This window comes from Pleurodeles waltl, chromosome 1_2 (genome assembly GCF_031143425.1).
Source record: "Pleurodeles waltl isolate 20211129_DDA chromosome 1_2, aPleWal1.hap1.20221129, whole genome shotgun sequence".
In the NCBI taxonomy this organism is placed as follows: domain Eukaryota; kingdom Metazoa; phylum Chordata; class Amphibia; order Caudata; family Salamandridae; genus Pleurodeles; species Pleurodeles waltl.
In genome coordinates this window covers 159,498,515-159,524,568 of record NC_090437.1, presented here as the reverse complement: position 1 = coordinate 159,524,568, position 26,054 = coordinate 159,498,515, and the positions used below count along the sequence as shown (strand labels likewise).

Here is a 26,054-nt window from a genome sequence, read left to right as displayed (position 1 = left end):
TGAAGCTTTAATTCCTTTTCATCATCTGGCTGAGTGTGAAGGTTTTTAATAGAAAGCAGAAGAAAAAAACACATAGCATATGCATTTAGGTCAACAACATGAAAGCGTAATTACTACTTCAATAAAATGTGTATTAACATTTTGAAACATCTGAGATCCACGAATACAGGTAACCTTTAATAATGAAGATGTAGTCCTGAACCACATGTCTCGAATTATCACACAAGAATCCACGTTTTTAAATGCAAGCAATAAAATACCACGAGTAAAAAAAGAATATGAAACACAAATCTTTAAATGAGTTATCTTTAAAAGAATAACTAAAGACCTTAATAAATATTTTCAGACAGACTACAACTGTTTCTGGAGACAAGTTGTAAACCATATTCTCATCTATAAGTGCTTTTTTTTTTTGCCATAGTGCCACAGTTTTATGGCTAGCTATACAGGTTCATGTTTATGTCAAAATGTATGGCTAGTCGAATTGAGAGAAGACTATAAAACCAAAATTGGTATAAAAAAAAAACTTGGATACTTATACACAGTATTGGGTAATTAAATAAAATGAAAAATTGACTATGCAATGATAAAGGATTCTACAACACAAAAATTGATAATAATTGGCCCTTTGGTATGCGCTTAAAAAGAAAGTTCACGTATGATGTAGGTTGTTTGTATCACGTAACTAAGGGCCAGATTTAAGGAAACGTGGCGCAGCGCAGTGCTGCGCCAAATTTGGCAGTGCCACGCTGCGTCACTTTAGAAACGCAGGGATGTGCCGTATTTAAGTGAATATGGCGCACCCCTGCATTTCCCCCTGCGCTAGCGCTAAATTTAGCTGCCAACATTGAGGGTTGTGGTTATTTATGTGCAGGAAGGTGTCCCTTCCTGCACATAAACAATCACTAGTGGCGCTTTGGCACTTCAGTGAGTGCTGCAAAATGCAGCACACACAGAAGTGCCAAAGCGTCATTTTCAATTGATTGTTTATGTGCAGGAACGGACACCTTCCCAACATAAACACTCATTTCTGGCATTTTGCTCTTTCTATGGTCCTGCAAAATGCAGCACAAATAGAAAAAGCAAAACATTAGGAGGAATAAAAGTAATCCTCCTTGTTGCGCCCTGCTAACGCCACCCCTGGGGGTGGCATTAGATTTTTGCACTGCCTCAGGTATAAAACAATTTCATAAAACTGAGACAGCATTAAAATGCAATGGGTGTTGCTGTGGCACGCCCAAAGCAACACCCACAGCACGCCCCTTCCACGCGCGTGCTGCCTGGGAAAGGGCAGTATTTACAAGGTGACGTTAAGCTACAAAAAGTGGCTTAATGCCACCTTGTGAATACAGCGCCGTGCTTAGCACCACAGGAGCGTCCCAAAAAGTGACCCTGGGTATCCAAACATAGCACCAGGAAGCCTAAATTTTGGTGAACGTGCATTTACAGGTACTGTCTGCCCAGTGACGTTACAGCGCATTTCAAAGGCCCAGCTGAGTTCAAACAAAGGAACATTTTAGACTGCCTATTGTTGGTGATGGTTTGAGATTCCGAGCTAGACAAACACCACTGTCTTTTCTCTAAAGTGGTTGGTCCTGCAGATTGTAATTTAGAAACTCATTTTATTTGAGCAATAGCGGATTCAAGTTAAAGGCCAGATCTAAGTGCAGGGCAATCTAAAGATCAGGGAGCCCTAGTCAAATATTTTACTCTGACTACTATTGCAATGCTCTTGGATTACTATTGAATTGAAGGAGTAAGTATGGACTACTCTTGGAGTTCAATAGCAAGCACTGAGTACTACAAAAGTAAAGCCTACACCCAGCACAATCTTTGCGCAATGGACCCAATCTCATTTTCAACATACTCTCATGAACAGACTTCTCGTGAAGACGTGCGAGAACTGCAGGTGTTTCACTGTTGGTAATCATCCGTGTGATGTCGCTGACATACTTTTTAATACCTACAGATGACGATTTCCTTAGCATTGCAATTCAAGCACTAGTGAGCACCACTGTTTAGCTTAGGTGAAAAAACCTAATTAAATCCGATGGTGGACCCACTCAACATGAAGGGTACAATGGTAGCACCTCATACATACTGAGCACCTGCTGCCCTACGGTCTGTACAACTATGGCCATGCGAGTTTTGGATGAGACAAGAGGTAAGACCAGTGCATGAAGACGGGGATGAGGTGATTTTGGGAGAGGTACATAATTAGGGCAACATCTCCAAAACGTGTAAATGCATAGTCTGAAGAAGGGAATTCAAAATCGTTTGGATAAAAAAAAAACTGTAAATCTATGAACTCTCTCATATATGAAACGTTTGCAATATACAAAAATAAGGCTCCCTAGTTTTAGGAAATAACTTTCGAGTAAGTCAAAAACAACCAAACCAACTTCTGAGAAACATCAAAGATACATACTTAGCAGAAGACGAAATCCAGCAAAAGGGGTGGATTCAGCCTTTCAGGCACTCAAAGATCATCTCGTTCACCTATGCATCAACAATAAATACAGTAATTCTTTAAAATTCAAGGGCTGCAGTGCAAAAGTATCAAGTTCATCAAAGCCAGAAAAATTACTTCATTCCGCAAGCCCCGATCATGTTGGCCTCTTAAAAAGAAATGTTCACTGCCCTTTTTCATGCTTACAGGGTGCTTATAAATTCCTTGACCTGCAAAAGGAAAAGAGACACATGGATAAGTTTTTCCTGAAAAGAACATCTCTTTCCATCACTAATCCTGTGGCTACCCTAAGGATAACCAAGATCAGCAAACTAATATTTAGTGAACATGCAAAAGCCACCAGGGATTGACAGACTGGGCGCAGCCCAATGAGCAACAAGGCAACCTGATCCACATTACGGAAAATAATTTTACTTGCCCAGGCGCGCAATATATTCAGAATAAAACACCCAGAGCAGCCACTTTAGAAATCAACTTTTTGTGGAATTTTCAAATTACTTTCTGCAGCTCTGCATTGGCCGTTCTTTAAAAGACACCCATTAGGATCCGGGGGGCACTCACTGACCAACGATTCACAATTGCAAAATAAAACGCTGTTTAAAACCCACGAGGTTACATATACACACAGCGTCTGCGGTGTGTGTTTTACCTGCTTCTGTCCAGCAATGAAGAGCACATGTGCAGTGTCCGCTTTGGACGGGCATGTACCTGCAGTTTTCTGGGAAGGTAAGAAATCGCAGGTGAATGGCCGTCGTGTGAGTTGAGTTGAGGCTAAAGGTACTGGGAGAAGGAGGCACAGGGTCTACCGGAAGGAGTAGCGCCTGGTAGCGGGTAGCGCGCCGCTCCAGAGCTCAAAGCTAGTTAAACTGTTGAGGGCAGCTTAGCCGGGGTGATGTTACCACCTGCAGCGTGGTCGCCGCCAACATCGTGGCTGACTGGAGAACAGTGTAGCTTCCTGGGAATGTCAAGCTACGAATGGTCAGAGAATGGGGGGAAAACATTTTTGGGCATTTTGATGATAAGCTCTGTAAAGATTAGTCGTAGTGGAATCGAAGACAAATGCTAAGTGGGGCCATTTTCACATAGCTTGCAATTATGGAAAATATGATGGAAGTATATGTATGCCTCTGTGCCCACCGAGTTAAAATACCTTTTCTATCAAAGTCTCCGATCTCTCTTTGTCCGCTCTGAAATCTTCATTGACATCCAACGTTAGGATGGGCAAGTCTTGCAAATAGTCAAAGTCTGTCCTGCGAGGGGCAAAGAAGAGAAATGTCATTTGGTGATATTTGATATTGAAACCACAACATGTTGGATCTTGTTTTATTACACTCCTGCTGAAAAAAAGACGTCACTAATGAATAAATAGCAAACTTGAGAGGAAATGGAACTAAGATGCACCTGGCGCTTACCTCAGCGTCCTGTGATTCAACCAGCACTCGTGCTTATAGTGCAGCTTCTCCAAGTACTCAATGGGGATTCCCTGCTCCTCATCCCGCCCTCGGGTGTAAATTCTGCTCATGCATGCCTTATAGAAAAGCAAACACAGGTGGTTAGGATATGCATTTAATAATGTATCACAAAAAACCTTATCAAACTTACAAAGTATCTGATTGCCAAAGACACTGGAGGGGGTTCTATAATTTAGCAACAGTGAAATGACAAGGGTGGGGGCGCTGTAAGCTTCTTCTTGTTCTCTTTTTCCTATGGTGTGCCAGTTTGGGACCCAAGAAGGGCACACAACAATCTCTCTACACTTGGTCTCAAAAGCACCGTCCCCATTAATGGCTGTCAACCAGATGTAGAGAGGGACAGTTCTGATCTAAAACTACAGCAGAACTCGTTTCCCGATTTGCAAAGTATTTATTCTGTCATAAGAACCTTTGCAAAATAGGCTTGTAAGCCTGCATTCTCCTCTTAACATTTATGCAGGCTGTAGCCCCATCTACTTGTCTTGGTGGGAACACTAACCTATCTATAAACTAATCACTCACTGCAGGGACAGGAGTGCGCAGGCCAACCACGCCCGTCCGCCTACTCTTCATACATCCAGATTTATCTGTTATCTATGGGATTCTATCAAACCAATTTGGGATTACCATGACAAACTATTGCATCACAATTACGGGGTGGTATTGCTTCATGGGTTGAACATAACGTGGAGTCCTCATCCGGTAAAACAAGGAATAGGGCAAGCAATTGCATCACGATTTTAGTGACTACTGCGACTTAAGGAAGTGAATGAATAATTCTGCCATGCAGTTTGACTTGAAGTAAATATAGCAATGAATACAAAGCACACCGCAGCTTGGCACTTTATTTTTGCTCAATGACTGGACGGCTCAGTCTACCTGCTCTGGGGCGATCTGTTCAACATTTAACAGATGGAATACTCGCCACCAAAAGACCTGTTCAATACACACTGAAGAAATATGTAAGTGGATCACACTGAATCAGCCCAATCCTATACTGCAATCGCTTCACACTTCTCCTTTAATTTGGATTGTAAAAATGAAGAACATTAAAGGGTCCATCTAATGAAGAGGGGGAAAAAAACAGTTTTCTTGCCCACTTCTGCATTGCTGACGATCACCAACAGCAGGCATTCTAAAACAATTCTTTGTTTGATGATGCCTTCAGAAAAAAGATCCTTTTTGCGTGGTCAGTGCCATTTATTTGCTAGATTTTGCTGCTGTTCTTTTTACTCTAAAAACCAAGACACTACTATTCAATGGCCAGTGTTTGTGCTCTGATCCCTAACAACATATCAAATTGGCATACAAATAATTGACATATTTAACTTACTCACAGGTCCCTAATATGTGGTTGAAAATGCACCCATGACCTGTAAGTTAAATGTCACTAGTGGACTGCAACACATATTGGGCCACAACTAAAGTGACAACCAAAGCATGTCTCCAGGCCTGTCCCTCCACTTTAAAACTGTCAATTCGACCTAGCAAAGTAAGCCTTTTGCAAGCCCTAACCTTCCCTTTTGATACTTCTAAGTCACCCCTAGGATAATCCCTAAATGCCCACAGGGAGGAGTGCCAGGTATTTAAAAAGGTAGGACAGTGAAGCACCTCCAAAGCTGTTTTTCACTGTGAAAAGGCTGTCTCTACAATAGAAAAGCACTGCGTTACTTTATAACACCTTACAATACTTAACGTCTGCCAGTAGCTAAAAACATGGTTCAAGGACTCATTTTAATAGTAATTTAAAATCCAACAGTCAAGTCGAATTTTATATTGCTAGCTTGAAAATGACTCTTATAAAAACATTATTTTTTCCTTGAACCTAATGTGCCTTTCTGCCAGTTTTCAGTGTTATCCAGGAGCTGAATGGCTCCTTGATTAGGTGTGAAGTGGCTCCCAGAACTAAGACTAAGTTGGAGGGTTTGCCCTTCCACTGACAAGAGGACCATCTGGGCTGTGCCCACAAACCAAAATAACTTCAATGGATGCCTACCTTGTCACAGGCAGATGTGGCTTACACCTGGGCCTTCCCTCTGCATTGTCCTGCTAGACAGTCAGGCCCCAGTCCCAGTGGGAGAGAAGCCACCCCCCAGAACCGGTTTAGACTGACAACAAGGGATGGTTTGCGCATCATCATAGCCACTAATGTGGGTGGGCATAAGGAGCTCTGCAAAGGGGAAATAAATGTTTTGCCATGTTGGTTTTAGGTAGAGAGGGGTACTGTGGAATAACTTACAGAAAAACACACAGGGGCACAGGAGGTGCTGCAAATGCAGTTAGGGTCAACCCTCTGAATCTTCACCATTGGTTAGGGAGTGGCCAGGAGTTTCTCCACCCTCAGGCTAGCACCCTCTTCAGAACACTGCTGGACGTGATAGGCAGAAGGACTGCACATGCGGTTATAACCTGTGAGGAGAGCTCAAAGGGCTGGGCATTCTTCCCACTTGTACCAAAGACTGAAAAGAGGACTCCAAGGTTCAGTTGGCTGCATTAAGCTTCGCAAGTGGTTGATTATGATGTGCTCTATTCTTAATAATTGTGGAACGGACTCCTATGAATTTAGTATTCCCGAATCAAAAATATTATGATGCTCTTCGGTACAATTACAGGATACTGCTCATCTATGTTAAGAAACCCAATGCAACAGGAAATTAGTTTTATGTGCGAATGCGAGAAGGGTAAATGCTACAGCAGGAAGTAATCTCAAACCACAGTCTATCCTATTATTAAAAAGGATTAGATCGTTCAGTGTTACTTGTGTACATCTCTGTTGTGGGACAGATTTCATGTGATCACTGCCGTGCTGTAGATTCTAGAGACAGTGAGTGCTGAGTTCCGCTGATGTCAGCAACGTAATGTAGTATTGGGGTGAAGGGAAAGTGTCAGTTTAAAGAAGAAATGAAAGATGGACGCTGGAGAATAGAAAAATGCAAGTGTAGGCCACAAGGGGCGAAGGCCATGATATTACAGTATTATGAGTAGCCTGGGTAAAATCCTTACTACAATTTAGCCCCTTAGATGACATACAGTTCACAAATTACCCAGGCTTCTCTTGAACTATTCCTGAAAGAGGCCCCAGGGCTTATGGACTTAAAAAAGACTTTCTGTGAACTTAACTCCCCCTCCATTATTGGGAGCTGTGGATGCAAGTTCCCAAGTTAGCTAGAAATGTGAATGACGCTCTAGGAATTGCAACCATGAACAGCACTGAAGAATTGGATTTACCATAATGAATCTCTTGAATAAGTGAATAAGAAAATGTCAAGTGTGACTGAGAGTATGGAGTGCTAAATGAAAAAAAACAATTCAGAGCATATAGAAAGTGTATGAAATCTGCACTTGAAACAAATACGGTGCCTTCAAAGTCCTCCAGGGAAAATAAATATTTTTGGAGTAATTCATTCACCAAAATAATGGAGAATGAATTAAGTATTTATATAGAAATATTCTATATTTATACTCCCAAAACGAGAACTAGGACTGTTAGACATAGATGTCATTTATAAGGGTGTATTGCGAGGACATACTCTGAGAAGTGTGTGAAAGCAGCAAATTTATCATTTGTAAATAACTGTTTTTGAGGCCAGCAGAACACTTTAGCTGGTACATTTTCAGCTGCCTGGGTAAAAGTGTAATGGGTGAATGTAGCACCCAAATTCGTTAGTGTGGACCACTGTTTAACAAACAATCACCGTATCCATTGGGCTTACATGGACCAGTGCAACACTTGAGGAACAAGGGTTCATGTAATGGCAACGTGGAGACACTAGATTAATACTGAGTTCATCAATTATAAACCACACGCTATTCCAAGTGCACCTTACCTAGTTAATATTATTCAGTCTTTTCCAAAGTGATCAGAGTCATCAAGCCCCAGTTTAAGGGTGAGAGTAAAGCCTTTTCACCTGTTACACTCACATCATCAACTAGCAGTAGAAAAAATAAATGAGTTTGCTTATGTTCATTCACCATGCTCAGTGGAGCGGGTACAGCTTCTAAACAAACCGACCAGGTGAAACAAAAACCAAGTAAAAGTGGAGGTTTCATTTACATAGTATACAAGTGCAAGTCCTACTGTGTGTTTTTTCTTCCATACACTAAAACAAAACCCCTTTGGCAGAAGAACTCATCTGCCGTAAGAAAATTAACCTATGAAATTCAATGAAAGTATTTTTCAGTACAGTTCCCAAACCAATGTCCTGTTCTCAAATCAGCTTGGGTTACAGGCCACAAATAAAGTCAGTATATAGATAAAATTCAGGATTTTAAATGGGAATAAGATGTGCACAAGAATGTGTGTTGCAACTACTAAAGTACCCAAAACCCCACATATATTTAGGCAAAGGCAAGCTCGGGAGGAGCATTATATCCATGCTAAGCAACCCGTTTAACCTGCATTCACCAAACTTATTGTGACTTATAATGTTCTGTTCAAATTTGGTGAGTTTTAGTTTAAGCCAATACGGGATGCAATAATGACATCCTAATGGAGGCCACAATTATGTTTTCAAAATTTCAAGTTGCTGTGTTTAGCTGTTATGTCCCATGACAACATGTTTCTTCACCTCTGGGCTTGCGCGGAGATAAATTATTCCATTCAGTTCAAGGGCTGAACCAAACTGATTGTTCATCCACTCATGCCAGTCTTGATACACTGTCCATTCAGTTTCATTCATGGAGTCACCCTCATACGAATTAGACGCAAAAATGTACCTAAAAGGAGCACAAAATAAATTGCTTTGATTATTTTTGGCTATAGAAAATAAGTGACTTGTTATGGGTATACATAGGTTTCACACACATAATGCCGAATATACAGACCAACAGTACTTACTTACATTATAGAAACATAATTTTCAAGTTTAATCTGCCATTCTTTGCATTGTTAGAGGAAATTCCTGTATTTTCGATGGGCTCTAAACATTTTAACCAAGGTTAACATACACACACACACACACTTCATGTCATGTTGCAGCGTTCACTTAACTATCTTTTCTCTTCTTTTGACATCTATGAGGAAATCACTGGAAATCCATACTTACGTTGCTGCAATTCTTCTGAAAAAGCCTCTATTAGATCATCTTACTTTAAACACAATATATTAACACTTGCAATCCAATATGGATTCTGTTTCCTTCATCCATTGCTTCACATTAACATTCAGCGGGTACAGCATCCATTTACCTTATTCCACGAGTTAGCCAGTGCTTGGCATACGCAGTATGGGTCACACCTTTATGAGCTGTGTAAGAGGTGCTTGTGGCTGGCTGGGAGGTGGGGAGTGGGCGGGCCATCGACGCCTGCTCCGCTATGGCAGAGGAACGTCGAACCCCTCACCCCCCCCCCAAAATGTTGTAAAATAAAACAGATTTATTGCTGTTTTATTTTTCAAGTGCTAAGGGCCAGTCCAAGTCTTGGGGGCAGGGCCACTGCGGTGATGGGGACGGAGGGGGAGTGGTGTGCACTGCTATCAATGCGCATGTGGGTTTGGTTGGCCGTCTCAGGAGCGCCAAACCAACATGAGCACTGAGCTGTCTCCAACCCAAGCTGTGTTGCCGGGTTGGAGACAGCAGACAGACTCCCAGTCTCTCTGGGAGAGCAAAGCCAGAGCACTTAAGCCAAACCCATTGCTACTCTCATGCTGACAGCAGAATCTGGATTGGAATTTGAGAGCTTTTGCTGCAGTGGAGAGGAGCAGAAGAGCGTCGATACAGCAGGTAAGTTCTTTTATGTTGTTTTCTTGTGTTTGTGCTGTCCATCCCTGCCACCCCCATCCCCCTGCCTCACTACTCTGTCCTGACACCATCTGCTACAATGGTGGGCTGCTGCTCAGGAAAGTTCTTCACAAAGCAGCTTGAGGAGCAGGATCGACATTCCCTTTCTGTCAGAGCCTCAGAAATCATAGCAACACCTCTGCCCGAAACAGGCAAGTAGTCACAACAATATTGTGAGTCTATACTTGCAATATACGTATTTAGAGTTGAATTCAGATTATCTGCAAAAATATGTTTGGTATCCGGGGACCTAATAGTGGGAAAGAGACCAGACCCTGGATTTGGTAAACTGGATATATATTCCAGTTCTTCACTTAGAACCTCCCAACAGGAGTTTGCATTTTCCTGTAGGTGAGATTGACTCCCTGAAAACCCCAAACGACAATGCTTACACGTACTATGGGTTATGTGTCAGCGTATAATCTTGGGAAATGCAATTTGACATAAATAATGGGTCTTTAATATTACTGACATAAATATTATATTCTTCATACTATTTACAAAAACATTCTCCCATTCCATGTAGATTTGGTATAATTAGCTTCAAAGAGACAATATTTTTGTAAATGGTATTTAGGATACTATATTGATGTAAGATGAAATTCTGACAACAATATTACACAGTACCATAACCTTCTCAGAAGCCCTCATACCTTTTCTTGATGTTCCCCAATAAAGTGACACTGGCCAGTGAAGTCTAAATTGCCATGCGAGGCCAACTTTGAAGCTTCTCACCAGTCAGCCACACTGGGCTTAAGCAATAACATATACATTAGACATCCGTATATACATATAAACAAACATTAATATATAAAATAAGGTAGAGACATCTACGTTTGTAATTGGAGCTAAATTTGAAAACTATTGTCGAACGAGAATGATTTGGAGTAAGTACATCTGGTTTAAAAATACAAGTTTTATATTTGGATTCCAAATGTTTGTATAGTGTCCCATCACATGCACCGCCCCAGCCATCTGTAACTGTCTCCGCCACTAACAAGGCAGGGAGTCGATGGAACAGATAAATAACAAGTAGCTTTAGAGGTTGGGTCCTTACAGGTGTGGTAGATTACAGAAGCAGTTGATGCACGCTGGCGGGAGCGGGGGCAGCCTTTAGAGCCATCAGCTCCGGCGGAGAGGCCTAGGAAGCCAGGGGTTGCTTCAATGGTAGGGGACGGAAGCAGGTAGTGAATGGGCCAGGGGGCATGTGTTATCCCCGAGATTGTGCCAGTGCGCAACGTAGGTGACATTGAAGGTCAGGGTAGTTTGCCGCAGCGATGGTGCCTGCAGAGAACAGCATTGTTCAGAATAGCAGTAGTTGCATAGGGACTGGGGTCACGCGAGCAGGTGGCGCAGGACAACGGGACTTAGTCACGAACTTAGCTACAATGTTGCCTTGGCTATTGAAGGTGGCCTGCCCTCACATTCAGAGTGAACGTGTTTTAAAAAGTCAAAGGATAGGGGGGTCGCAAAAAGCAGGAATGAACAGCACCTACTGGTCAGTGCCCCTTCCAAGGTTAATTAGCAGGCAATGGTGACACGGATGATTGCTTACAGAGGCGGCACAGTCATTGAACGAGGGTTTTAGAATTAGTTTCAGAATCCCGGCTGGGGGCTAATCCTAGCATTGCCAGGAATAAGATTGAGAAAGAATTCGATTCCATCCTGCGTGTGAATTTTTTGTGTTCCCCCTTAGGTGTAGTCCCAAAGAAAGATCCAGGGGCGTACCACTTGATCTATAACTTGTCAGCCAGTCAATGAGGCTATTGATGGGGCACTTTGCTCAGTCACGTACGCCTCGTTAGATAATACAAACGCAATGCCCCAGGAGCTGGGGCACTGTCAGCAAAAGGGGATAAAGAATCCCCCTTTAGGCTGCTACAGGTGCACCCAGATGATTTCTGTTTACTGGGTTTTCAATTTGGGGGTGCTTTCTATTTTGACATATGGAAGCCAATGGCCCGTTCGGTCTCCTGTGGAAACCTTCGAGAGGCTTACACTTTCTTGGAAAGTGTGTTCTGGCAGAGATCAGGGCACCAGTGGGCAGTGGGTTCTGCATTATCTGGATGAGTTCTTGTTTCTGGGTCTTCAGGCACAACGGAACGTAGAAAGGCTTTAGAAGCTTTCGAGGAACTGTTGGGAATCTTTGGAGTATCGCTAGCACAGGCAAATGTGTGGACTAGCTACAATTGAATTCCTTGGGACAGAATTGGACTCCAAGGCAGACATGTCCACACTTTCCCAGCAGAAAGACAAGGCATTTACAAGGGCATTGGAGGAATGTCTGGGGCCATGAAAGTGACATTGCATCAGTTATTGGTGGTGATGGGGCACTAGAATTTTGCCCTACACGTAATATACTTGGGCCGCCTATTTTCCATGTCAATTACGCAGGCCATGTCTGGCCAGAAGTTGAGACACCATCATACTAGGTTGTCAAGTGAAGTCCGGCAGTACATGAGAATCTGTGAGGCATTTCTGAGGGATTTCAATGGGTCAGTGGTATTGCCAAGCCCCGCAAAGCCCAATAGGGAGTTAGGATTCTTTGCAAATTCTGCAGGCAGCATGGGTTTTGGCACCATCCTGTGTGCATCTTGGTGTGCCCAACGGTGACCCAAGAGAGTGGGTTGAGTCTAGGTTGATGGCAAACATTGGTTTCTTGGAGCTTTTCTCCATTTTGGTGGCCCTCATAATCTGGCCAGAGCAGTTCCACAATCAATCACTGGTCAGATAACATGAGTGTAGAGGGATACATTAACCAGAAAGCCGCCAAGTGGAAGATGTTCTTGAGGCTGTTGAAGGAAATCATACTGCTGTGTTTGAGGCTGTCAGTTTTAAATCCAAACATGTGCCTGGCGTATTGAACAATGCAGCAGATGCTCTGTCTTGTTTTAAGTTGGACCTTCAGGTACCACCACCCAGAAGCAACGGACCTCTCCTCACCATTCCCAGACAAGCTACAGCGGCTTGGTGCCCCAGGCTATCAGACCTTGTGGCTGCCTGCTTAGCACCTAGGATGAGGAATTTTACACATATCGCAGGTTTCTAGAAAGCAAGGGGGAGTTGGAGAATTGTTTTCGTCCAAGTCGGTAATTCCATTTCTGGAAGCCTTGATAGGGGAAGGATGACCGGTGTCATATGCTTGGAGGCACAATGCGGCAATTTCCTTTTTGGCAAAGATGCTAGGACACGCAGATGGGACAAACATTTTCCTGGTACAAAGGGCACTGAAGCACTGCTGGTGGTTGGAGGGATGCAGGTAGGATTCCAGGCACCCCACAGACATGTTCAAACTGGCTAGGATCATGGGCAGCCTTAAGAAGGTGTGCAGGTTACCAGCGGATGTTCTCCTTATCAGGACAGCTTTCTCTGTGGCATTCTATGTGGCACTAAGGTTGGGGGGAACTAGTGACAAAGAGTAAGAAAGGCAGACATCGGGGTTTGCAGTTAGTGGATATTCAATGGCAAAATGACTCCTTGGTGGTCACCATTACCTGCTCTAAGACCAGCAAAATGGATGAGGGGACCACATACTGCTGCACAGGGTCCCAAGGAATGAGTGATGTCCGCCAGGGAATTTGGAGATTTTTATGGCACACCGGGCACAGAAGGATGTAGGTCCCCTTTTGGTTTACGAGGATGAGAAGACACTCACAAAATTCCAATTTGCCTAGGTGCTTAGAAGGACCCTGACATCAGCAGGGTTCGATCCGTCAGAGTATAACTGGTATTCATTTCGGATTGCAGCAGCCACAGCGTCAGCAGGTACAAGGGTGGCAGGCAAGCAGTTCAAACAATGGACAATTGGAAATCTGACTGCTAAAAGCACTAGGTGAGACTGTACAGGTTGTAACCTTTTGGCATTTTTTTCCCCATCCTTTACAGTATCCTCCTGTCAAAGCAGGTGGGGGACACGATAAGTTGATAAGGATGCTGAATATTTTATTGCCTTCTGCCAGGGAGAGAGCAAGTGGTGTTACAGAAGCGCTGGTGTTGCGACTCTTACGTGAGGCGTGCAGAGGTCATTTTGCTCTGCAGGTGACTACACAATGCAGTCAAAGAAGACTGAATATCAGCTGACCTCTTATGGTCAAGGAGGGCTCCACTTGGTCAACTTAAGAACTGGGTTGGACAGAATGCTGTCGCAGGGGCTTCTGCTTCTAGGGGTGGTAAATCCTACATTGGGGAGGCAATGGCTTGGCCAGCTAGCACAAAACACCTTATTTGAACTGATTGTCCCTGAAACAGGTTGGCTCTCAAAGAAGTTCCAGAGGACATAATAGCATGGTCCAACATTGTCCAGCAGTTGAATTGGAAAGGTGGTAAGTCAGTGAGACCATCAATGAGTCAGCAAAATGGCTAAACAGTAAGGTTTGTAAGTTATTGAACACACCCAGTTTATCATCTATGCCTCAAGGATGAGCGTTTTTTCTTACAAGACGGTGTACACTTATTGCTTTGCAAGAAGGTAATTAAATGAACTTGCAGGCCTGGTTAGGTCAAGGCACAAAGCAAGGGGGGGGGGGGGGGGGGGGCGGACAGTAGGGTAACTATGTTGGCCTGTGGCAGGTGAGGTCATGATTGGTGGGGACACTTCGGGTCCCTTTTATAACAAAAACAACATGAGCATCACTGGACCCGCAAAAGGGTACTGGAAGCAAGTTGGAACAAGGTTGCAGTTGTGTGACGACGGTCCCTGACACACGGTCCTTACTTGTCAACCACCCGTGCAGGCGCATTTGGCGAAAACTAACACAGGCCTTTTGGGAGACAAGGAACTTGGGTGTAGGGGTGCCCACGATAGGGATAGTAAGGGCAACTGTCCCCCCTGCACAAGAACTCCTGATACGGGAGAGGGAAGGTGGGGACCTCCCATAAGGAGTGTCCCATCCTTTGGATGGGGGGGTTTAAGAGGAAGGGTTACGGAACCAGTCGTGATCTTACTTAGGGACGGTTATGTTGCTGGTTGCAAGGAACAAACTAGTTATGGTTAGGTGATTCCCACGTACTAGAATCTTTGTTAAGGTTAGGTGTTTTCACTTGTAGACAATATTTAAATGATGTGGTTACTCTGCAAATTTTTGATGTACAAAAAATTGTTTGTGTGTGAAATAAATACAGCTGGGGGGGTCTCACGACCTCTAAGCCAAAGAGTTGGTCTCAGGCCTGGTCAGTGATGGACGTGCTGCGCAGAAAGGTACCAGTTTGATGAGCTGGTGGTTAACCATGGGGCATCTGTGACTTCCTGGTCATAAAAAGAAGCTATTACAGAAGCACACAAAACCACTGGAGTAAGAAGTTAGCCATTTAACTCCGGTGAGTCAAGACAAATGGGTTGGCAACTCAGATTCCTGAAAGTTTATTTTACCAAGGAAGTTCTCAAATAAATTAGAGGGATTGTAACATAGGCTTGGTCAGCCGAGACAGGAGTCTGTAACTTTTGAGATGTATGCATCAATAAAAGGAGTTGAGAGCTCAACAGTGTTGAAATAGGCCAGAGATAAAGCCTACCGATTCCAAACTCTTCAATCTTTCCAGAACTCTGAAAATACGGAAACAGAAAACGATAATACATAACCCTTCAAGTCTCCAAGTGAATAACCACCCACAAAATCAAACGCAACAAACCCAAATGTTAAACTCACCGATCACTATAAACCGATCGTTCAAAGAACAGCACAGGCTTTTCCGCATCTTTAATCTTTCCATTGAAGGCATTGAGCTGAGCCCGGATTCTGCTCAGGCACGCATAAGCCTGAAACGTAAACGACCACCGATCTGGCTTCTCGTACATCATTTGCAACAAATTTCCCCCACTCTTCTGGGAGGTTGTCAACTCCTAGAGGGAAAACCAAAACAAAACAAAATGGGGATAATTAAATGACTACATAAGTAGCATTAAAAACGTATGGGCTGTGCACAGAAAATTAAAAAAGGAAAACTTTGGACTATGTCTGGAACCACATTAGCTTATCAATTACTGTTTGGCGACTTGCAATAGGGTGCTTTACAAAGGAAGTTACACAATCACCAAAGCCAGGATGCAAAAAAAAAATCAAAGTAAAAAAATAGTCAAATAACTACAAATTCCACATAAAGCCTATGTGGAACATTCAGACTTGCACACTTTGAAGTCCCAGATCTGTGCTTCTAACAGAATCTTACCAAGCAGCATCACATTACCAATCAGCTAAAGGTAGAAAATTCTTGTGAGCCAGAGTGAACAGCTGAAAATGTTCTTGCCAGCTTCAGAAATGTGTATGCAGCTGTGGTAGAAACACTGTGTACTGTTAATGCATCTAAATCAAGGTACTAGCCAATTATGGCACCGGTACATCTGTTGCTTCATTGTGATGATCATCTTGGACAGTTGGGAGGACCAGACACTGACTGTGCCTTTGGGACAGGTGGAACCCACCCCTCTAACTAAAAATAGTTCACGGCTTGGCTGGTGTCGGTTTTTTGTATGTTTTTTTCACTGAAAGAGGTGCACTGTTCTGACTGAAAATGTGCTCTTTGGTGAACTATGATTTTGAGCTTGATGAAGGTGTGCCACTTGGGCTTTCCAGGTAGGAGAGGGGGCTCACAGAGCAACATTTCCTCTAATCAACTCATGCATTCATTTGTTAACCGGCAGATGGGAACAGAAGAGTGAGAAAATGTTGCAACCCACCAGGGTAACACAGTAATGCAAAAAATATGAGTGGGGCAACATAAACTATGGTTAGAGGCACTTATAGTCCAGCACCTATGCCTAACAATAAATGTATATAACGTGCATAACTGACTGCCCAATAAATTGTATTTAAAAACTCTATAGTAACAATTGATGTTACGACTTGCAGGCAGTCAGAGGGGCCCGGAAAGACACTATTGTGCTAAGGCCACCTATGTAAGTTGCATAGGGATACTTTAACATAAAAGGTAACTGTAGAGATGGCCTTGTGGCCGCACAACCCAATAAACTTTCTGCAGTGCTTTGTGAGATAATGTTGCTATGGTTTTAGATTGGTGTGGAAATGTTGGAGCCAACTGCACTGCATTCCAAGCGGTAAGCTAGTGTAGAAACCCGTACCATTCTTCTACACCTGGGAGAGCTGCCAGCTTTTAGGTGAAGGTCAGATTTCTGCCCCAAATGTCAACCCTCACTAAGTGAAGTCACGGCTTTCCATCACCCTGTATGGAATCACAGAAGTGGGATACTGGCATGAAGCGTGTATGAAGCGCCAAAAAATTCAATGTATGCTCTTACTACGTAGGACTACTATGCTTACCATTTGCAATTATTACACTACTGGAGAGACAACCTGGCTTCCAAATACATGTTTTAGACCATTAAATAATGTGTATTTACGTGTGTTGGCTTGCAGAGTGGCACATGCAGAGCTCGTAGTGGGTAAGGGGATGATGTTACCAGGCTTTATTAATTTGATCAAAACATTTCCCAATACTTTTATACTAAAAGAAAAGAAAAAAAAAAACAATTCCTGAACCACTTGAGTATCTGATGGTTGAAAGGGGAGGGAGAGAAGGTAGAGGTGGCTGGAGAAGAAACAAGCTGCTTCTCCAATGCGCCTGCTACCTGAAAGAAAGGGAAATGTGCGCAATTGGTTAATCAACAAATCCAAAGGCTGTGTGGGTGCCACTAAAGACTAACTGAAGGAACATGGACTTCGACCTTTTAATGGAAGCCTATAAAATGTCCACACTAGGAACAGTCAGGGTCTCGTCAAAAACATAATTTTTTAAAGCACTGTAAACATTTAAATAGCAACCAACACCTTGGAGAAACACAGAACTTAAAAAGATAAAGCAACAAATCAGAAAGTTGCAGCGGACCTGGCTCAAAACAAACAGTCAAGACAAACTGCAGCTACACAAACTTAACAGGATATACAAATCATCAATCAAAAAAACTAAAAAAAGATACTACTCAGACAGAATTCAAAATGCTCAATCTACAACCAAGGAATTTTATAAAATTCTCAATGAATTTCGAAAACCTACATGCATGGAAGGAAGTCATCCCACCACTCAAGATTTCACAAACAAATTGGCAACTCACTACACAACCAAGGCAGACACATTGGACTCCTATTTAAACAGAAGAAAACCATCAGCACCAACCCCTTTCCTAAAATACCCTTTAAGAATAAACCATCCCAACCTCTACAGTCCTTCAAACAAATATCCCAGGATGAATTTATGGATTTGGTCAAAGCAAGCAGACCTTCTGGTTACCCTTCTGACCCTGGCCCACCACAAATCTTCAAGAACTTCTGCTGCCACACCTGTAAGAAGAATCATCAACAACTTTTTAACTTCAGGAACTTTTCCTGCAGACCTAAAAGGCATACATACGACCTTTATTAAAGAAAACAAACCTAGACCCGCAAGACTCCAACAACTACAGACCAATCACAAATGGACCTTTCCTGGGCAAATTGATAGAAAGAGCAGCATTCGCCCAGATGTCACAATTCATTGAAGACAATTCTATACTTTCAGACTTCCAAACTGGATTCCGCCCAGGAAGAAGCACTGAATCGGCACTCATGGCAATCTGGGACGATCTTAAAACCACAGTCGACCAAAATGGAGTTGCTGCACTACTTCTCTTGGACCTCTCAGCTGCCTTTGATACAGTTGACCATGACACCCTAACTCAAAGACTCCACGAAGCCGGCATACAAGGGATTGCTCTCGACTGGATTACTTCCTATCTTCAAAAGAGAGTGAATATCATCCACTCGCCCCCCTTCTCGTCCGAACCCTACCTCACAAAAGCAGGGGTCCCCCAAGGGTCAATCATCTCACCTTTGCTTTTCAACATCTACATGATATCTTTACCAGAACTGATCAATGATTTCCATCTCACATGCTACAACTATGCAGATGACACACAAATACTACTTAAATTAGAAGGCCACAAAAACATTGAAAACTCACAAATCTTCAGTTGCCTCAGAGCCGTTGATCAGTGGATGACCTGGAGCCATCTCAAACTAAATACCTCCAAAACAGAAATACTCATATGTGGTGACTGGAAAAATTATGACCCTCTGTGCGTCTGGCCTGACGATCTCTGACCACCTCCTCAATTATCCAAGGAAGTTAACAACCTAGGAATCACCATGGATTCCAAGTTAACTATGAATGCCCAAGTAGACAAATTAGCACGCACAAGCTTCATCACCTTAAAGACTTTACGACGCATCTTCCCCCACCTCGGATTTCCACACAAGGTGCAAGCTACTATCTCGCTTGTACTATCCAAACTGGATTATGCCAATAACCTCTACCATGGATCATCTCTATCTGTTATGAAAAAACTACAACATATCCAAAATTCCGCAGCCAGGCTACTACTACATATAAAGCCGCAAGCCCACATCTCCCCTGCCTTGAGAGCACTACACTGGTTACCCGTTGCCAGAAGATGCACTTTCAAGCTGCTTTGTATCACCCACAAAGCTATACATGGAACAGGACTGCTTTTATCAGAAAGAAAATTACCAAATACATCCAACAAAGAACCCTCCGCTCAAGATTGGCACCCCGCCTTAGAACACCACCATACAAGAAAAAGACTATAGGTGGTACATCCTTCTCCGTCCAAGCAGCCAAACTATGGAATTCATTACCCCAACTATAAGAGCCACAGATAACTTTCTTGTCTGCAGAAAACTACTCAAGAGTTGGCTCTTTCCTTCATAACCACCTTTTTCAAACAACTATGAACTGCATATGCCTATGTGGATAAATATTTTTTTTCACATTATATGTATATTTCTATTTATTTATAGTTTATTTGGAAAATATGTATTGCTACTATGTCATAACCATAAAATACACACACACTCTTTAAACCTGTCTGACTAAGTATTTTGTACCCATGATTCTAATTATGTATTGTATGTGCATATGTGTGTGTATTTGTGTGTGTATATATATATATATATATATATATATATATATATATATATATATATATATATATATATATATATATATATATCTGTGTGTGTATGTATGTGTATATGTTGTTTCTGTGCTTGCCATGTTCGTGGATCATTGCATGGCTCCTGGGTGGGTTGTTATACTAGATATCTATGAATTCCTGCTCTCATCTTATCACACTTATCTACTCATCACTCTTATGTCATGTCTCTATCAAACTATCCTCCATTCTCACTCTGACTCATCCCAAATCCCTTCTACCACTTTCATCTCCTAAATATCTCTGCCTAAGCTCTTCCCTCCACTTCCACATCTATCTCACCAAACCTCACTCTACCTCTGTGACCTCCCACACAACCCTACTAAATTCTCCTGCATTCATCTCACCCTGCTACTATGCTCTCCCTAACCCTTCCACATACTCTTCCCCCTCCGCCCCCCTTTACTCATCCCAAGCCTTTGGGTTGAGTAAATGAAGGATATACTCCCAATTAACACTTCTGGATTTCTTTCCTCCTCCACCCCTCCATTACTCCAGTCAATCTTACTAACAAACTCTCATATCCGTGGCTCAAATTAACTCATAATAATACTAAAACTGTACTCATTATTTAACGATACTAATCCGTCACTAATTCTTATTGGGTTCTGGAGTAGCGTGCTACTCATCGAAAAGCGCTTCGACGCCTCGTCAGGGGTAGTAAGGGCTATATAAAATACGATTACAATACAATACAATTTATGTTTGCGACAGTCTGCAAACATATAGTATGTGTAATATATTTTTTAAACTAAAGACACATATTCAAAGTAATTTCTGTTACAGGGTTGGACCTCAGCACCATAAATACATATAGGATTTCCTCAGTGCACTGAGCAGATTGAAATCAGTGGCCGCCCAGTCACATCCAAAGACATCTCTAGTGACAGCATTAACCAACTGAGCTTTCCTATGAGAAAAATGCATTTCCTACAGATAAATTTAAGTTGCATTTTTTTTTATTTAAAGTGCGTGCATTATATTTTATATGGCGTTACCTGTATGTGAAAGGCTAACAAAATAGATATTATTTTTAGCCATGTCTCTGATTCTGCCCCACACTTGCTGACACCGCCCCACTGTACTCAGAATCACAGTTCCAATACTTTTCTTTATTCACTTTGACCACCAGAGACACGCTATAGTCATATTTAGGCTCTATTTGTGATGTAGAATTCACTCATTCACAGTTGGGGTGACCCACTCTGCACAACTTCAATACTATTAACAACCAACAAGAACAATACAACTGCTGACCAGTCAAACGTTTTATCACAAATATCTGACACCATCAGCAACTGTCTTATCTTTGGATGGCCAAGTCAAAGAATTTAATGGCAACTGTTAAAGCACAAAACACGTTGCACTGGGTTGAATAATTAGCTATAAAATGTATGTCTGAACCCCTGATATAGCCATACTGTAATGACGTGTCTACTGTAAAGCGCTGTCACTGACCGGTAATGTTCGCACTATATAAAATTTTTTAAATAAATACTGTGTCCATGGGGGCATGGGTGGACATGTGAAATTCGGCTGTTACTGGAGTTCAATTCAACAGTAGAATCCACTATGGTGCCAGTAGTGGTGTTGCTGACTAACCTATCACCTTGACTAGTTCAGCACAGAAACCGCTCTACTACAGTCTGCTCATGATGCTCTTTGAATTCTAGGCACAGACAACCTTTGCTTCCTGATTCTTCTTGACCTATCATCAGCCTTCGACACGGTTAACCACCACACACTCCTAGACATACTCCAAAATTGAATTGCCATTGAAGGCACGGTCCTGAAATTGTTTGCTTCATTCCTCATGGGCAGGTCGCAGCAAGTAAAAATGTATCACCATCTCTCCTCACCGATTACGGTGGGCTAAAGGGTACCCAATGGGTCCATCATTGTCTCAACCTTATTCACCTTTTAGATTGAGCCATTGGAGTCCTTCTTAAAAAGTGAGGAATCTCCTATTTCCAGTACTTCTTTTGAAGGACAGATGTTTATGAGGGTCTTCTCAATAAGACGGTATCTCCATGCTCGCCACCACCCTAAACTCTGTTCACGACTGGCCGACCTTACTTAATCTACAGTTGAAGCCCTCTAAAACTGAATTTCTTCTCATCTCCCCTTCGAAATCAATACCTCTGCTGCAATCCTGGATGGACATACACAACATCCTCAACAGTAAACCTATCATTGGCAAAAAGTGCCACATCTATGGGAGTCATCCTAGACAAAAGCCTCAACTTACATTCTCAAATCAGCACCATAGCCAAAATAAAAGCTTGCTATCAAATACATCTTCTGTGGGGAATAAGCTGTTACATCCCAAAACAAGAACTTAAATATCTTGCCCATACACTGGTGCCATTTAAAATAGAGCATGTAACTTTGATGGTCTCCCTAAAACCCATCTCACCCCCTTGAAAGCAATTCTACACTCTGCACCGCGATTCATCTATGGGGCCAAAAGAAATAATCACATTACCCCCATGCGGATCACTCTCTGATGGTTTCCACCTGAAGCGATGATTAAGCACAAGACAGCCTGCATCACCCATAAAGCCCTGCACACATCCACTCCCCATTATCTGGCAGACAAACTTCAACTATCAGGAGACTCCAGACCACTTCGAAAAACCGAAGCAATGCTATTGAACACCCCGTCCTTTAAGAGAGAATGACTGGTGGCACAATCCTCAGGAAGTGCAAGCAGAATCTGGAACTCGCTACCCCAGACCCTGCGCACAACTACATCACTGACGACCTTCAAAGGGACCTGAAAGCCTTTCTCTTCAGATGCGTATTTTAGCTGAAACACTGTAATCAACTTCAGGACTCCGTTTGACCTCTACCTTTCTACGACTGTGTACTACCTCATATTTACCTTTTGTAAACTCTGCACATAACCTCAACCCTTTAGGGACATATATATACTTTTTGAACACTAGTGTAAACTACCTCTTACGACTTTTGCACATTCTGTTTTTATGTAATGATCTAGCTAGTTGTATTCTTAACCGTTTAATTGTTTAGTTTAAATGAGCTGTAACTTCCATGCAACTAAATATCTGTCCTGTAGAGCGCTTTAGCACCTCTGTGTAATGTCCGCAATTTATAAATAAGCACAAATAAATAGATGATGTGCAAGCTACGAAAAAATAAACTGGAAGACGAAAGTGTGTACTTCATAAGACGTTCCGTCCTCCTACCTCAAACTCATCTTCGTGTGTTTTCACGTTGCACCACCTGGCGATGGGCTCCGGAACGACATCCCAGTCGTCGCAGGCTTGCTTCAAGAGGTGCACGAAGGACGACTTCCCCGCGGCTGCAATAATGGAGCAAGAGAAAATGAAGACAAGCTTTTTGAAGAGGTAAATCACCGAGGGGCTGGAAGGCCACATACGGTTGAGAGCCTCCCTGCTCAGGCTGACATGTATCACAGTCTCAGTCTTAGAGCTTGGGAGCTAGACAACAACGGATGCATTAGTGTTGCCAAAGCTTCCCCTCCTCCGGGCACCCGCCCATGAATAATGCAACAATGAAACGAGGCGTCGCACACCAGGTGCCAGGGACTGCGACAGGTGCGGGATTACATTACATCACATCAATGTAGGCGCCAAACCCCTAAAAGGAGGCTGCCAAAGCGAGTATCTGGGCGTAAAACTCCTAAAAGGACAGAGACCCAAAGGCTATGAAAGCATCATTAATAATATGTGGCACTGAGGACAACTGTCTTCAGCAGCAGTGCATACACACAAGCCTTAAAGGATTTGTACAAGGTGCTGTCCAGGGCCGTTTGAGGACGGGGTGGTCACTGGTACACGTAACGCTTGGGAACGTGTACGAAGTTCTGCTGTGAAGAGGGTGGTGGAGTGTACTTACATCAATAGAATCGTTGGGTTTTAAGAAACGGTATGGAATAAAACAGAAGCTCTATGCACACTGCAATATGTTTAAATTGATAGTACAAGTTCAGTCGGCATCACTGTGTCAGAGCACCTATTCATTAAAACTACAAGAAAGATATACAAGGGTCGTCAGTGAAATGATCTGAGGGGAAAGTAGTAAATATAAGTAAGTAATGCAAAAATATGTGCACATATGGTGCCGTCAGTCTCTTGCCCTAACAGACGGGTGGAAATGCAAGATGTGTGCGAAATGAAGACAGTGCATGAGAGCAGAATGCGAACTGAGGTACAGTGTATTGTAGCACTTATACAACGCTTGATAAACCCCTACACACCCCCAAGTGTACAAATGCAACGATCTTTCATTCTCACCAATATTGCCTTCCACGGAGATCCTCTTGGGCTCCACTGTGTCCCTGCATCTTCTTTTGGGAGGGGTGGCCATGGCTCGGGCTGCAACTGTCACTGTCAGCTTGCTGCTGGTCCTACTGCTGAGCTCGGTTTGATTTAGGCGCGCACCGGCCCCGCTTCCTGCCGCGGTGTGACGTCACGCAAAAACCCCGCGCGCGCCACCACCTCTTCCTGGATTTGCAACAATATACCAGTGTCACCGATCAAGACCGAGGGCTCCCTGAGGCTGCGAGTGCCTGGTTCGCTTCTCTCTGGAAGTGTCACGAACAGACCAAAGACAGGGGAAGCTTCCTGTCTCCGTTTCTGTCACCGTCGATGTGCCTCTGTACTGCGTCTGGGTGCCTCTAAGCTTTACCTCCATTCGACGGGACTCTGTTCCGGTGTTCTCTTAAATCTAGCACGTCTCCATGAAATCGGCTTTGTTCTCACGTTGGGGTGTTTTGCTGTACCCCGAGCATTTTAGAATTAAGATAGATCGTCCAGAGCCTGCCCTTCATGCTGGAAAAAGGGACACGAAATCAAACACTAAGCTGTGTCCGACTGCTCCTGGCGCCCAGCAACGAGTTAAGGTTCAAAAGCTGACGTAGACCAGCGCCTGCAAGATCGTTGGAGAAAGCAATAATTATTTAGATGATGTCAGGAAGCGGAGACCTAGCAGCTTTTACAGTGCAATGTACACATTACATAATGGGATAAAGTGCTCCCTGCCGGGCACTATATGCAAGGCTCGCAGTATTGTTTTTTTTTTTTAAACAGATAACTACAAATAGAAAACAATGTTTTTCTGGATGAAATGTTTTTTTAAACCTTTAAAATACTTTTAAAAATGTACTTCTTGGAGAGATTTTGAAGTTTCAAGTTTATTTACTTAATGATTCGGAACTCCTAGGAGGTCCACATAAAACATAACATTTTCCGACAATGTACTAAAATTTCAACAATTAAAATAAAGTGCATCACTATACAGTCAAACTAACTAATTTGGTTAAGAACAAAGTGCCACATACCTCTATTTCATATAAAACCATCAATATAAATTTAAGAACGCCTTAAAAAAATTAAAAATTCAAAAGCAAAACATTACATTTGAGGGATTAAACAGTAGGTCAAGGGCTTCTTTTTTATGAGCATACCATAAATTTCATAAAGTGGGGTTTCAACCATTTTTGCCTCACGTCAACAAACTGGGATATGCAATTAAAGCGCACTCTAAATCTTGCACATCGGTTTGACACAAGTCACAAATTTCCGAAGTGCCATACCATTTGTGAGTTAAATCTTTTAACTGCATTATGTTCAATCTTAATATACAAACGCCTCACGCCAAGGAGAAAATCCCAGGTTAAATAATGTTTTAGCTTTCTTAAAATTACAGTATTACTTAAAATATCATACCACCTCTTTCTGCTACAATGCTCTAAGTCTAGCTGAAAGCTTTTGCGCCATGTAATATCCTTTCAACACGTTTTCAACTGAAGGCAAGATAAAACAAGAATTGTATCAAGATCTAATTCCAACAATTCTAAAGCATTTTTAAATTTTCTAAAAAACTGTACTTTTTCAGAGTGACAAAAATCTCTTTATTAAATAAGATGCCTTAATGACAATTCATCACTGTGAAATAAAAAGATAGCCCTCTGGATTACTACTGCTAAACCTTGATCAAAAGAGCTCCTAATACCAAGCTGTAATCCAGGCCAAGGCCGCAGCAGAGGCCAAAGTATTATTAGAAACCAAACATTTTAAAATTTGTCCTTCAGTCCTGTCTAAAAAACCTCCAATCTGCTACATTTATAACTTCTATCACATATAACAGGGTAGCAGGAATCTTCGCTTGATAAATTGTAAGGAGGTGTGCAAAATGATGCCTGTCTACTGCCTTATAATATGCACCTAGCCCTGAGGCTTGAAAACAAGCTTTGCCTGTAATTTTAGATATATGCTCAGTATCACTGAGGGAGCTAGAGATAATTTTCCCCAAGAAACAGTAGGATTTTACTCGCTCTAACTTCTGAG

At 42.6% G+C, this 26,054-nt stretch overlaps 1 protein-coding gene across 1 annotated transcript; it reads right to left on the bottom strand.

Moving 5' to 3' along the window:
- DCK (deoxycytidine kinase) lies at nucleotides 1-24,727 on the bottom strand. The gene is made up of 7 exons (XM_069236868.1): nucleotides 24,000-24,727; nucleotides 22,929-23,044; nucleotides 15,365-15,558; nucleotides 8,511-8,658; nucleotides 3,883-3,998; nucleotides 3,621-3,720; nucleotides 1-2,679 (listed from the first exon to the last, which is right to left on the bottom strand). The coding sequence occupies exons 1-7, from the start codon at nucleotides 24,070-24,072 to the stop codon at nucleotides 2,653-2,655; spliced, it is 774 nt and encodes a 257-aa protein (XP_069092969.1). The 5' UTR covers nucleotides 24,073-24,727; the 3' UTR covers nucleotides 1-2,652.
- Between the last annotated feature and the right edge of the window lie 1,327 nt (nucleotides 24,728-26,054).